Raw genomic sequence first — 13840 nt, forward strand, 5'->3', positions numbered from 1 at the left:
AGCTATTAGTCTAGGGTATTTTATAAATTAAATTACTTCTGTTCCATTCAGCTATTAATTTGGGGATTTTAATACATAAAATATCATCTGTGCTATTCAGCTATTAGTCTGGGGGTATTTATACATGAAATGCCCTCTGTGCCATTCAGCTATTAGTCTGGGGGTAATTATACATGAAATTTCCTCTGTGCCATTCAGCTATAAGTCTGGGGGAATTCATACATAAAATTTCCTCTGTGCCATTCTGCTATTAGTCTGGGGGGAATTCATACATGAAATTTCCTCTGTGCCATTCTGCTATTAGTCTGGGGGTATTTATACATGACCATTGTGCCATTCTGCTATCAATTATGGTGGTAGTTATGCATGGAATTGCCATTGTGCCATTATGCTATGAATTCTGGAGGTATTTATACATGGAATAGGCATTGTGCCATTTAGCTATTAGTCTGGGGGTATTTATACATGGCCATTGTGCCATTCTGCTATCAATTATGGTGGTAGTTATGCATGGAATTGCCATTGTGCCATTATGCTATGAATTCTGGAGGTATGTATACATGGAATAGGCATTGTGCCATTCAGCTATTAGTCTGGGGGTATATATACATGAAATTGCTATTGTGCTAGTGCATTTGGAGGTGCTAGAACTTATAATAGGCTTGGAGTACCTGTGCTCGCTGATCCTTACTGTATAATATACTCTTGTACTTATACCCACTTTGTTTTATTGTATATTGTGCTTTGACTGCCAGTATTCTCTGTATTTTATGCTCGTGGTGCCATTGTCCATTGCTTTCTATGTATGTATTTGGTGTGCCAATGCCCTCTACTCCTTACTATATAATGTACTTTATAGTGCTTGCGGTACCTGAAGTTCTCTATATTATGTTCTTGGGTGAGCAGTACCTACTGCTCCTTTATATGTCTTTTGAGTATCTGCATGTAATGTACTTTAGGTGCCAGCATTGTTTTCCCCTTTTTCCACATAATGTGCTTATAGTGCCAGCATTCACAACTCTCAGTTAAAATTATACATGTGGTGTTAATACCCCCTGCCTGCAGTGCCAGACTTTAAGCAAATGTTGCCCCCACTGCTATGGTTTGATTTTCCTGAAAATTCAGTGAAAACACATGGACAAGTGGGTGGAGTCCAAAGGGAGTGGCCAAAAGGGGCATGGTAAAAATATTGCCATGGCACGCTACGCTATACTCCTTATTCTGCCCCCCACCAGCCAAAACCATCTTCTGCTACCTATGCTAACATGCATGGTTCACTTTTCTTCCAGTTCCTTCAGTAATTGTAAGCCTGGCTATAGACACAGTCACCACTAACTCAGTGTTTCTAAGCTGGCATATCCCATTAGGAAATATTAGCTCCTATATCATCCAACTCCAATGAAGGAACTAATGGTAAATACAAATGCTTCCCTTCTGTCAAGAATTAGGCAGGGGGTACTGTGGAGACTGATGAGGGAAGGGTGAGTCCTTGAGGCAGGAGCTGTATGTGCCTAAGGAACACGTAAAGGGAAGGCAGATACAGGTTGAAGAGGGCGTTGAGTCAGACTGGAACAGGTGCAGAGCGGAACAGGAGAGGGAGAAGGTCAGGACTGGACTAGACTAGACAGAATTAAGAGGGCGAAGGTCAGTACTGGACTAGACAGGATGAAGAGGGCAAAGGTCAGGACAGGAACAGACTGGATGGGACAGGACGTTGCGGGCATAGATCAGATCAGGAGACAGGAGCAGAGTAGAAGTATAGGACAAGATGGTGCAGGTATAGCTCAGGAGCAGACTTGAGATCGGGAACTGAAGGACTAGATAGCGTGAGGAGACTTGAACAGATAGCAGGAAATGACTGGATAATGAGAGGACTGGAGCAGAAAGCAGGAGAGGACTGGAGAAGATAACAGTAGAGGACTGGAGCGGATAGCAGGAGAGGCCTGGAAAAGGCAGGGCAATATGAGCAAGATGAGGGGTTACAAGGTACAAGGCAGGGACAGGAAGTAGGAATTAGAAAGGCAAGGCCAGGTCAAGGTCAAGGCAGGATAAGGTTAAGGCAAGATCAGGTTAGAAGTAAGGAGCAGAGAAGATACAGAAAAGCAAGGCAAGCTAGGCAGGGCAAGGTCACAGCAGGTTAAAGCAAGGAAATATCAAGTTTAAAGCAGAACTGGCACAGAACTGGAAGGGGACTATAAGGCAGATCAAGACAGGACAAGGTTCAGAGCTAGGCAGAACAAGACAGGGAAGGGTTCAGACAAGACAAGATAAGGCAAGGCAGAATAGGAAGGAAGTTAGAACAGGAACCCATAGCTAGGGACAATGCCGCACTGCTAGGATGGGAACCAAATGCTCTGGCAAGGAGGGCTGACCTTATATAGGGCAGAGTCAGCCCTGATTGGCTGACTGCGAACAATCAGGCTGCAGCCGGGCTGGGGCTTCAGAGGCCAGGTAACATATAGTGAGCAACACTACAGGCTGCTCACCTGGCCAAACGGTTAAGGCATCAAGCCAGTAATCCAAAGGTCCCTGGTTTGAATCCCAGCAGAGACTGACTCCTTATGAATCGACTGATTCTTGGAAATCATTACACATTCATATCTAGTATAGGTCAATCTAAAAACAACTGGACTTGCTGAGTAATCAATGAAGACGTTTCACTACTCATCCGAGCAGCAAGTCCAGTTGTTTTTAGATTGACCTATACTAGATATACTATGACCTGGATGAATGAAAATCTTCATAGTCATTACACATTCATGGTCTTTGCCAAGGCTGGGGACATGAATGATATGAACACACAGAAATCTATATTAACAGGTAAATTAACTGTTAAAAAGCTCCAATGAGTACATCTAAAAGGTCTTTCTAATATGTGCAGTTCTTCAGTTTGTTTTCTTCTAATGTTTTTAAATTATTTTCTCATTTCCCACATTTTAATCTGAGTTTAAGGATAAGCACATTATTTTAAAATTAGCATCACTGTATTTAGAAGAACAGTCTCCAAATATATAGTATTCGGTTTTGAGGTTCACATTCATTTTGAAGATTTCAGTCATACTATCTAATGATGTTTCATCATAACATCTATTGTTCATTACTAACATGTTTTTTTTTTACACAGTCATCATAGCGTGTAATCAAAACCAATGGGGTTCCTAGCAGACATATGTTGTCATAAATTATAGGAATAAGTTATTAAAACATACCTGCCTTACAGAAACATTTTCCTAACAGTCAGGTGCTCTGTTCAGTCCATAAATCTGTTGAATCTATTTGACTGCTTTGAAAAGGCAAACTTCAATTTGATATAAGCATCACAGTGCTAAGCTATAATACACCATTGATAAATGCAAATTAACTTGACCTTTGTTTTAATTGTTATTTATATTTCAGCACATTGATTAATCTGTTTAAACTTACTTTGATGTAAAATAGCACATTTAATGTTTTAAACATTTTTAAAATGGTGAATCCAAAATATGAACCTTCTGTTTTAATTTTCTTTTATCAATAATTAATATTAAAATGTGCTTTTTAATTAATCCACTGCATACATAACTATATTGGATCTCACAAGAGGTGAAATCTGTTTGAGAAAAAGAATCATTTCAACAATCCTAATAATAATTTATTTTTATAATTTATAAAAAAGCTGTATAATAAAAGTCCTCTTTAAATTAAACATGAAATGCAATATCTTTTTTTAATTAAACCGTTCATAGCTGTTGTAAACTCATTTAAAAAAATCTCAGCAGTCAATCAAATATTGAGGAGGGGCTAGAAATTACTTTGACTTTCCATTCAGCACTTCCTAGATGTCACTGCTCTCCCCACATTCCCCCGTTCTCTTCACCATTTAATTTTGTAGCCAGGGCATGGGGATAAACATCAGGTCCCCCATTCTGGTGCACAAACAAGATTCTGAGATGATGCAAGGCTTGTCTTAATAATAGTGTCCACAAAATTCCTCCTGCCTGCTTGCTATAATTATGAGTTCCCAGACTGATGGAAACAAGATTTAAATAATGTATGCAGTGTAATTCAAGTTAATTATGCTTGACTATCATGATAAAATAGGAATTAGAATATTTTTTTGGGTGACAGGTCTCCTTTAAAGAAGAGACTGTGATTACACCTTTATATAATCCGTTTGTTCAACCTATTAAAATGCCTATTAAATAAAACTGGTATTTTTATGAAACAATGACAATCTTTTATATAATATATATTATATTAGTAATCATTTTATAACAATCAGGGATCTTAAAATAAATGAACAATATAGAATCTTTAGAGTCCAGAGTAGTGACGGGTGAATAAATTAGCCAGGCATGGATTTGAGCAAATAAATTCTGCATTTCACAGCCCGCGAATAAATTCTCTAAACTGCGGCAAATATTCTCCGGCAAAAAATCCACCGCAACAAAAAAATTGTTACTTGTCAAAATCGGCACGCGCATAAAAATGAACGCGAATAAAAATTATTTAAAGTAATAATATTGTTCAATATTAGCGATGAGCTGAATTATTTTGCCAGTTATGGATTCATGGTTAAATTCCACATTTTGTCATCGCAAAACCGTCCTTTAACCCCAATGCATTTAGCATGAAAAAAAAAGTCTTCAAAAAGCAGATAACCCCCAGTGTATTTTTGCCACTACAAAAAAGTTGCCACTGAAACATCAATGCAAAACACCATCCCTAAATTTCAATGTATTTCGCACACAAAAAAGTTGCAGTGGAAAAAAAAAGAGTTGCCATGAAAAAACACACTTAGCCTGTGGCGCATTTTGTCAATGGGACAGATCCACTTATCATTACTAAAAATAAAATGCATTTGGTTTAAACAAATTTCAATCATGTACCTATGTAATAAGTAAACGGTTGTCCTGGTCTTAATGCTGGCACATCATCTACTGCACAGATAAGGAGACATGCTCAAGTAATTTAGGTTTATGGGACATGAAAAATATCAGTTTAATTTCATGTACAGTATTAAATTATAATATGTATAGAGATTTGGAAACAAAAACAACAGAATAACTTGCATTTCCACTTGTTCATAAATGGCTGAATGAGTTGAACAAAGTCATATATCAGAACAGTAAAACTGGGAAGGCAAGATTTTTATTATTTGCATTAAAAGACACAAACATTTTAAAACATTGAAGGGGTGCCAGTTTGTCATGCATCCTTCAGTAACCAAAATTGCTAAACTTTTTGCCTAGGCCACTGTACCTCTTCTATAAAAATTAACTGACCCCCCTTTTTCCATAAGTACCTTGTCTGGTTTATTTTTTAAAGAAGTCAACTTGCCCGCAGTAAAAAGTAAGCAATTTTTCTCACTGTAAATAGCTTAACAAATTGACAGCTCCAGCCATTTTAAATGTTTGTATTTTAATCAATGAATGGAGGCAGAAACAGCTATAAAAGTATCATCATTTGATGGGTCATGAACCAACATCATATTCTCTCATTTCCACATACGTGTACCTATTTCTGCACTTAGTGATATGCCATACCTGCAAGGCTGTAAACATACAAACTACAAAAGTAGATACAACATTGTTAATGTAAATTGTTATATTTTCCTATATTACTGCAGAGGTTCAATTTGTTGCCCAGATCATACTATGCTTCAGGGAAATGGGCATTAGCACATGATCACAACTAATCTGTAACACAGACAGGTATCAGGGAGGTTCTATGAGAAGCTTTAATAATAGTATTATTTTTAAAGTTAATATTTTATTGATATCAGGTTCTTTATATAATACTACAGTGTGGGTTATGTGAAGAGGGTTATTTCAAAAGTCTCTAACGCTTTAACTAAGACTCTGTATGAGATCTTTGATTATTAGCTAAATATGGTGTCTGTTTTGCAACAGGCCTTGAAATGCATCATACACACCTATAAGATAACTGATTACCTGTTGGGAGAACACTACCATTATAAATGAGCCTCTGTGTTTGTATATGTAAATAAATTATCACAAGAAAGGCAGTATTTTAATTGTTCATTTTAAAGGAAAAGAAAAGATAATGGCACTGAGGGGTTCTAGTTTTCTAGGCACCCCAAGTTAGCAGAGTCCTGGGCCAGTGCTGGTGCATTCATTTTTTTAAGAGATGCACCAGCCTTGGGTAACAGTTTAGCCACCTAGCTTGCCCAATTATTATCAGTGGATGGGAAGTGACCCCACCTACTAACTTGGGTTAAATAATAAACAAATTCTGCGTGCTGTGTGAAACACCTTTTTGTTGTTTTTTTTTCTAAATATTCTAGGCTGTTGTACATTGGCTAAAACAAAGTAGACAAAATACTTTATTTTTATTAAAATCCATGGTTCTTTATTTTCCAGTTCTTCCAGCAATTGCAAGTATGAACATTGACAATGTCACCACCAATTCGGTGTCTCTCAGTTGGCCTATTCCATTAGGAAATATCAGTTCCTATATCATTCAAGTCTTAGGGACTCCATCAAAGGAACTCATAGTGAAAACAAATGTTTCCCATGTGGATCAGCTGATACCTGGACATTATTATACATTCATGGTGTTTGCTACAAATGGGAATATAAATGGCACAAAAACACAGAATTCTACATTTACAGGTAAATATATTAATGAACCTTTAAGAGACCTAGTGACTACAACTAAAAATAATATGGCCAATTTACATTTTCTTTGTTGTTTTTAAACTGTAGTACAATATCTGCCACAATTACCTTTTAAATGAGAATGAACCCATGAGACTCAATAAAAATGCTCCTCTCCCCCATTCTTGAACCACTGCATTGCCACCGCCATCTTTTCTTTGTTTGCCTCACTACCCCTGAGGCACACCTCTAATGTACATGCGACTTCTGATGACCTCCCCATCCCTTACCCTGTTCTGGAGAATGCTGCACTCTACTCCTCACAGAGCACAGCACAAGAACAGGGTTCCATTGTGGCTGTACCTCCTGTGCCTCCCAAACTTGCTCATCTGAATGGCACTCAGGTCCGGATTTGTATCGAGCATCCCTAGGCCCATTGCCACAATGGGGATTGGTGCACAGGAAATTTAAAAAGCAATTTTATCTCCTGCACATCCCCAGTGTTTTTGAACCAATAAGGGTGTGGTTGGGCAGCATGTCGCCCCCTAAAATCCTGCTGCCCTAGGCCCGGGCCTTGGTTGCCTTTCCACAAATCCAGGCCAGATTGCACTTTATTTTTTTGTGTATATGACCCCTATTGTTCTATAATTTTTTTTGACCAAATAATATTGTAGTTGAAGTTATATAATGAATTTGGAGGAAAATGCAGACTGACATCTTTAAGGGTAAAATAAACAACATATTTTATATCTAATCCCCTACTTTTCAAGGGACCAAAAGCAGTTGGACAGTAGACTGACAGGCTGTTTAATGGCCAGGTGTGGGCAGTTGCCTAATTGTTTCACTAACAAGTTAGCAGGTAAAAGGTCTAGACTAGAGTTGAAAGCTGACAGTATGGACACATCTCCAAAAATGCATGAAATAATGTCTCCTTGCATAGATGGTTGGTTGGCTGACATCTCATTGCTTCCAATTACTAACTATATGAAACTTTAATGGAAATGTAAAGAAGTGTCTTACTAGTACCAGTCAGCTGTTCTCTTCTTGCTGGGTGTTCACCCAGGCTATTCAGTAGAACTGGTGGCACTTGGCATATTGTATACAGTAAGTTGCCAACTAATCCCCATCTTGTGATCAGGCAGCCAACAAATTTTAATTTTGAGAAATAGTCCTTCCATGTTTAGCCAAACCAAATCCAAACCCATAAAGTCATGTAAATTGAAACCTCTGGAAAACTGAATGTGATTTATTTTTGAGTGATGCAATTTTTGCTTTTTAAAAGTATGGATATACAAATTAGTGTTTGGATTTCGTTTCAGGATTTGGCTGCATCTTTTGTGGAAAACTCAGTATTTATCAAAATAAAAATACTGATTCAGTGCACCCCAAATTACAATAATTAATCATTATTTCTATATGCATCAGTCTCTGCCCTAGTGGAGTGTAGAGTCTCAGTTCACTATTACATTTTTATCAAGAATCAGAACACTGAATTAGGGTTCTTCAGTTTCCAATCAACAATTTTGTTGTCTATTTTGACCAGTCGACAGAGATGCATTTTTCTGTGTTTTTTGTGTAGTTACCTCTAGTTATTATGGTTGAATGAACCTTTTTTTCAAGACACTAGAATTTTGCCATGCAGTCAGTTTTGCCAACCCCCAACAACCTTTCTTGCATCAAGATTAATATATCTGACATTCAACATCAGCACAATCAAGATTCTATTTAGCCTCTCTGCTACTATGGCTTGCTCAGCTCTGCTGCCAAACTTCTGCCTCTTTACCCAACTGGGCTTTGCTATTTTAGATGCCCCGGATCTATTCCACTGCACCTGACCTCAAGACATTCTCATGCCAGCTTGTCAGCTCCAGGCTCCTACTCACTGCATTGAACCCCTGGTTCTCTGGATTGGTAACCTTTCCAAGGCTTATTACTCACCTATATTAATACTTACCTGGTACTGTTGTTCATGTGAATCCTCCATGAGCAACCAGTAAGACAAAAGCTATTTTATTTACTTTAAACTGGCTAGAGTCCAGGTTTGTAATATTTTATCACATTATAATATCTTTGCACAACTAGGTAATGAAATTATGAGATCTGTTCTCATTCTGGGACAATAACTTCCTGTGTAGTTTTGACTTTATGCTTGGGGTCAAAAAATATTACTCCCAAGGGACCCATTATCTTCAGGATTTTAGTGTATTTTGCATTATTCATTCTACCCTCACAAGCCTTCCAGGGCCTGCTACATAGAAGCATCCCTACAGCTTGAATTTGGCATCACCATGCTCCACAGTAGTGATGGTGTGTAGTGTTTAGCTTATGTCAAACATGGAATTTAGCCTGATGACCAAAACACTCAAGTTTGATCTCATCAGATTCTTCTTTGTGCTGACTTCAGATTATCTAACATGCCTTCTGACAAACTAGATATGTTTTCACTTTGACAAGAAAATTCTATTCACTACATTGCATAATCCAATGCAAATTAAAAGGGAATTTTGGTCAACCTGATATGCAGCAACTGGGCAACTTGGAGAACGTATATCTCAATTGTATAATTTTACGAAGAACAGTCATATCATAGTAGAAAGAACTAAATGATTCTTTTGTAGATATTGTTCATCATTTAGATAACTGGTAAGGAGCTTATCTAACAATGTAGGGCAATATATAATATATTGCAGAGCTAAAAACGCCATAACCACATTCTCTTGGCAAATTTTGTGGTTTTGCCAAGTTTATGCAAAATTAAACCCTCAAGGTTAGCTCATCATATGAGTGTATTTATAGTTTGACCATTACTTATTTTGTTCACTCTCATGCACAACACCTTTGTTCATTGAAGTATACTATACTGTAATGCTCTGGTGCATAGTCACTTTTTTTTTGTTCAAAATTTTTGCAGTTTTGCCAAGTTTATACTTAGTGAAACCCTTAAGGTTCACCCATCATAACTGTCATGCTCACTTAGAAGTTCCCCTGGCCAGTGCAATTTCTGTCAACAGGAGCACCAACCCATGTATTGGCTAAGTGATTATAATTACTGGGGTGTGTCTAACGTGGCATCCCCCAGGGATTTCACTTTTACTTCCCCTTTAGTGAATGGGATTAGAAACTGCTGTACCAGCATCATTACTTAGGGTGTACAAATTGTACTAATATCTAGTAAATATTCAGGCAGAGCTGTGCAAAACAACTTTCTGTGGTTTTCTAGGTAATTTAGCTATGACAGAGCAGATAGAATGCTCTGAATGTACTAATAATGCATGTCCTTTGTGTTATCTTCTAGTTCTTCCAGTAATTGCAAGCCTGATCATAGACAATGTCACCACCACTTCGGTGTCTCTAAGCTGGCCTATTCCATTAGGAAATATCAGTTCCTATATCATCCAAGTCATAGGCACTCCATCAAAGGAACTCATAGTGAAAACAAATTCTTCCCTTGTGGATCAGCTAATACCTGGAAATTATTATACATTCATAGTGTTTGATACAAATGGAAATATAAACAGCACAAAAACCTCAAATTCTACATTTACATGTAAGTATATTAAAGAAGTCTGACTACATCTAAAAAGACCTTCCTAATATGGCCAGTTCTTCAGTTTCATTTTGCTGTGCATGTGTGTCTGCTTTCATGTAGCTGAAATGAATACACACTTGTTTTCAGTAAAATATCCATGTAGGTGATAATTTTCTCTTTAATTATAGTTGTTTGTCAAAAAAGATCATTAAAAACTTCAAATTGTCTGCACATACTTTTTTAAAATGCATGTTTTTCTAAGGCAGAGCAAACATAATACTCAGTATATAGTGATTTGCAAAGTTTTTTGACAGGTTTCATTACAGAAAAATAGACTCTTATGTATAGTAAAAAAAAAGTCTAGCACCCATTAACTTCAATGCATTTGGAGAATTCTGCTTTTTTTCAAATTGGGGTCTGATTCGCCCATCACTATCTATATATACTAAAATGCATGGTTCTTTTATCTTCCAGTTCTTCCAGTTATTCCAGGCTTAATCATAGACAATGTCACCACCAATTCAGTGTCTCTAAGCTGGCTGATTCCATTAGGAAATATCAGTTCATATATCATTCAAGTATTGGGGACTCCACAGAAGGAACTGAAAGTGAATGCAAATTCTTTGCTTCTGAATCCGCTGATTCCTGGAAATTATTACATATTCACCGTGTTTGCTACCAATGAGAATATGAATGGTACAAAAACACAGAATTCTACAAATACAGGTTGGCATATTTAAAAGGTCTTGTGACTATGCCTAACAATGCTCTTCCATTATGGCCAAGTCTTCCGTTTTCATTTTGTCTGTTGTTTTTTAATGGAATTTAAATGTATGCAATAAAAGGTTTTAATCAGATTCTAAGGATAATACAAATATTTACACTTTTGATATTCATGTAAGCAGAACAGTGATTGTCTTCAATGTAGCGTAAAAGCATTTTGAAGTTTTCAGTTACTGTAGGTCATCTAACTTTGCCACGTCTCCGCATATGTTCAATTGTTTAACAAGGAATCTTGCAATGAATGAATCTCAGACTGGGTATTAGACATGCATTATATAAAACATAGCTGCTGCTTAGTCAGGTCTCACCAAAGCCTTTTCTCAGTCAATGACTAAATGGTGGTTGCAAATAGTTTTGTAGAGCAATCTGTGCTGGGAGCTTTGAGTCTCCTGTAACAAAACACACATGCATTAGTCCCAATGTCATCAGGTACACCAACATCTTGTGAGGTATCTTCATCTAAAAACAGTTACATTAACTTATTCAGAATTTTGGTTCTACTCAGCCTTGTAATTAGACCAATTAGAGATACAAAGGATAAGCAGTTTACTGTGGCTGTACTTACCTCTAGTTATGTTTTTGCCTTACACTACCTGGAATGGTTATCTTCCCTATAGCTAACACAACATCTCCTTGTTTAAGTCACTCTTTAATGGACTCTTCACCAATGCATGGTAGAGAGAGAGAGTATATCGTATATGCATATTTGAAATGAAGAATATATTAAAGAGCATGGAATGCACTGGATCTAGGAGTAGGAGAAATTCTGGTGCCTCAAATTATTATTAAATTGTATGTAGATTTTACACCAAAACCTGAAATCACATTCCTTCCCATTACTAACCATATAATGGCTTTAATGGAGATTTTAAAAAATTCTAGTGCCAGCCTGCCATTCTTCAAATCTTGCTAACTGCTTCCCCAGGCTGTCCAAGAGAGCTGTGGGTGGACATGAGTTTGACCCAAAGCATTTTATTACCTAAATGAGAGAAAATACTTGATATTTGATACCCATTTTCTATTGTATTTCTGGAAAACAAAATGTAGGACATGCCTAACACAGAGAGGTATAAGAGAAGTTCTATGAGTTTTTTCAATACATATATTATTGTCTTGCTAAGACAAAACCCTCTGTATGTGCTAAATGCATGGTTCTTTTATTTTCCAGTTCCTTCAGCACTTGGAATTTTGAGCATAGACAATGTCACCACCACTTTGGTTTCTCTAAGCTGGCCTATTCCATTTGGAAATATCAGTTCCTATATCATCCAAGTCTTAGGGACTCCATCAAAGGAACTGACAGTGTATGCAAATTCTTTCCATGTGGATGAATTGACACCTGGGAATTATTACGCATTTGTGGTTTTTGCCAGAGCTGGGAACATGAATGGCACAAAAACAGAGAATTACACATTTATATGTAAGTATATTAAAAAGGTATAGTTACTACACCTAAAAATGCCCTTTAGTATAGCCAGTTTTTAGTTTCATTATCTCCATTGTTTTTAAATTGTATTTTAAGGCAAAGCATATTATGTAGAGGACATACATTTTGGAGTGGCATTTTGTTTATAATAATCCAGGTATTTTTGGTAAGACTGAGAAACAAAATGCTCAGTATATACTAAAATGTATGGTTCTTTTGTCTTCCAGATCCTTCAGCAATTGTAAGCTTGATCATAGACAATGTCACCACCACTTCGGTGTCTCTAAGCTGGCCCATTCCATTAGGAAATATCAGTTCCTATATCATCCAAGTCTTAGGTTCTTCCTCAATGGAATTGATAGTGAATACAAAGGCATCACTCGTGGATCAGCTGATTCCTGGAAATAAATACACATTCACAGTCTTTGCCACAGTCGGGAATTTGAATGGCACAAAGATAAAGAATTCTACATTTACGGGTAAGAATTTTAAAGGAGAACTAAAGCTTAAATAAAGAAGTAGGGTAGAAATGTTGTACATTATGTTTTGGGCTTCTGTACCAGCCCAAGACAACCACAGCCCTTTAGCAGGGAAGATCTGTGTTTTCAAAGATGCCCCAGTAGCTCCCCATCTGTTTTTCTGCTGACTTATAGCACATGCTCTGTGCTGCTGGAAACCCGTGCAACTAGCATCAGCATTTAATTATCAGCCCTGTAGCATCAGTTTATATTACAGACAAACCTCATTTTCTGATATTAAATTTGCAACAACCCCTAAGCTTAGCGTCTCAACAGCTGCTTAGAGCCCACTGAGCATGTCACAGACACTTTCAAAGATGGTAATCCCCTATGATAAGTTTGAAGTCCTACATCATTGCTGCTATCGAGAAGCTGAAAGTTTAGGCTGGTATAATAAATTCACTATATAAAATATGGCATTTTTAGCCATATTAATTTTTAGGGTTTAGTTCTCCTTTAAAGAGGTCTAGTGATTACAGTTGAAATGCCCTAGAAACATGGACCTCTTCAGTTTCTTTTTCTCTGCTGTTTGTAATCTCTGTTGTAATTTCTTGCCATAATAATTTTAATCTAAGCAAATAATTTTGCATTTGTATCTACTCTAGCAGAACAAGCAAGTCACTAAAAATCATGTGACCAAAAAGCACATGATCTTGAACTGAATGTAACCTTTTTTTAGGACATTAAAAAATGAAAAATCTCGCCACCTACATCCTGGCAAGCATTTTCATTGTTTTTATTAAAAACCTGATTGTGAAAAAAAAAACTTCATGAATAAAAAAGGCAGTTAGTAAAAAAAATGTTCAGTACGCAGTAAAAAAAAATGGTAATTGACTTCAATGCATTTTACAACTTTTTTGCCATTTTGCAAATCTTTTAGCGACAAGAGTCAGATTCGCTCATCAGTACTCACTAGTGTTTTCTGACTTTGTTTTATCCAAATTCAAGAATGGAATGTTTATACACAGGGTCAGACTGGAGCTTT

General features: G+C 36.9%; 1 protein-coding gene across 1 annotated transcript in view; it reads left to right on the forward strand.

The window, feature by feature from the left end:
• LOC108705322 (titin) overlaps positions 1-13840 on the forward strand; it is a 192593-nt gene that overhangs the window by 102923 nt on the left and 75830 nt on the right. Inside the window, exons 75-79 of the mRNA XM_041563241.1 lie at positions 6363-6614; positions 9895-10146; positions 10603-10854; positions 12080-12331; positions 12565-12816. Coding sequence (XP_041419175.1) covers positions 6363-6614; positions 9895-10146; positions 10603-10854; positions 12080-12331; positions 12565-12816 — 1260 coding nt within the window. The remainder of the gene's footprint in view (positions 1-6362; positions 6615-9894; positions 10147-10602; positions 10855-12079; positions 12332-12564; positions 12817-13840) is intronic.

The sequence above is a fragment of the Xenopus laevis genome, chromosome 5L, assembly GCF_017654675.1.
Source record: "Xenopus laevis strain J_2021 chromosome 5L, Xenopus_laevis_v10.1, whole genome shotgun sequence".
Lineage (NCBI taxonomy): Eukaryota > Metazoa > Chordata > Amphibia > Anura > Pipidae > Xenopus > Xenopus laevis.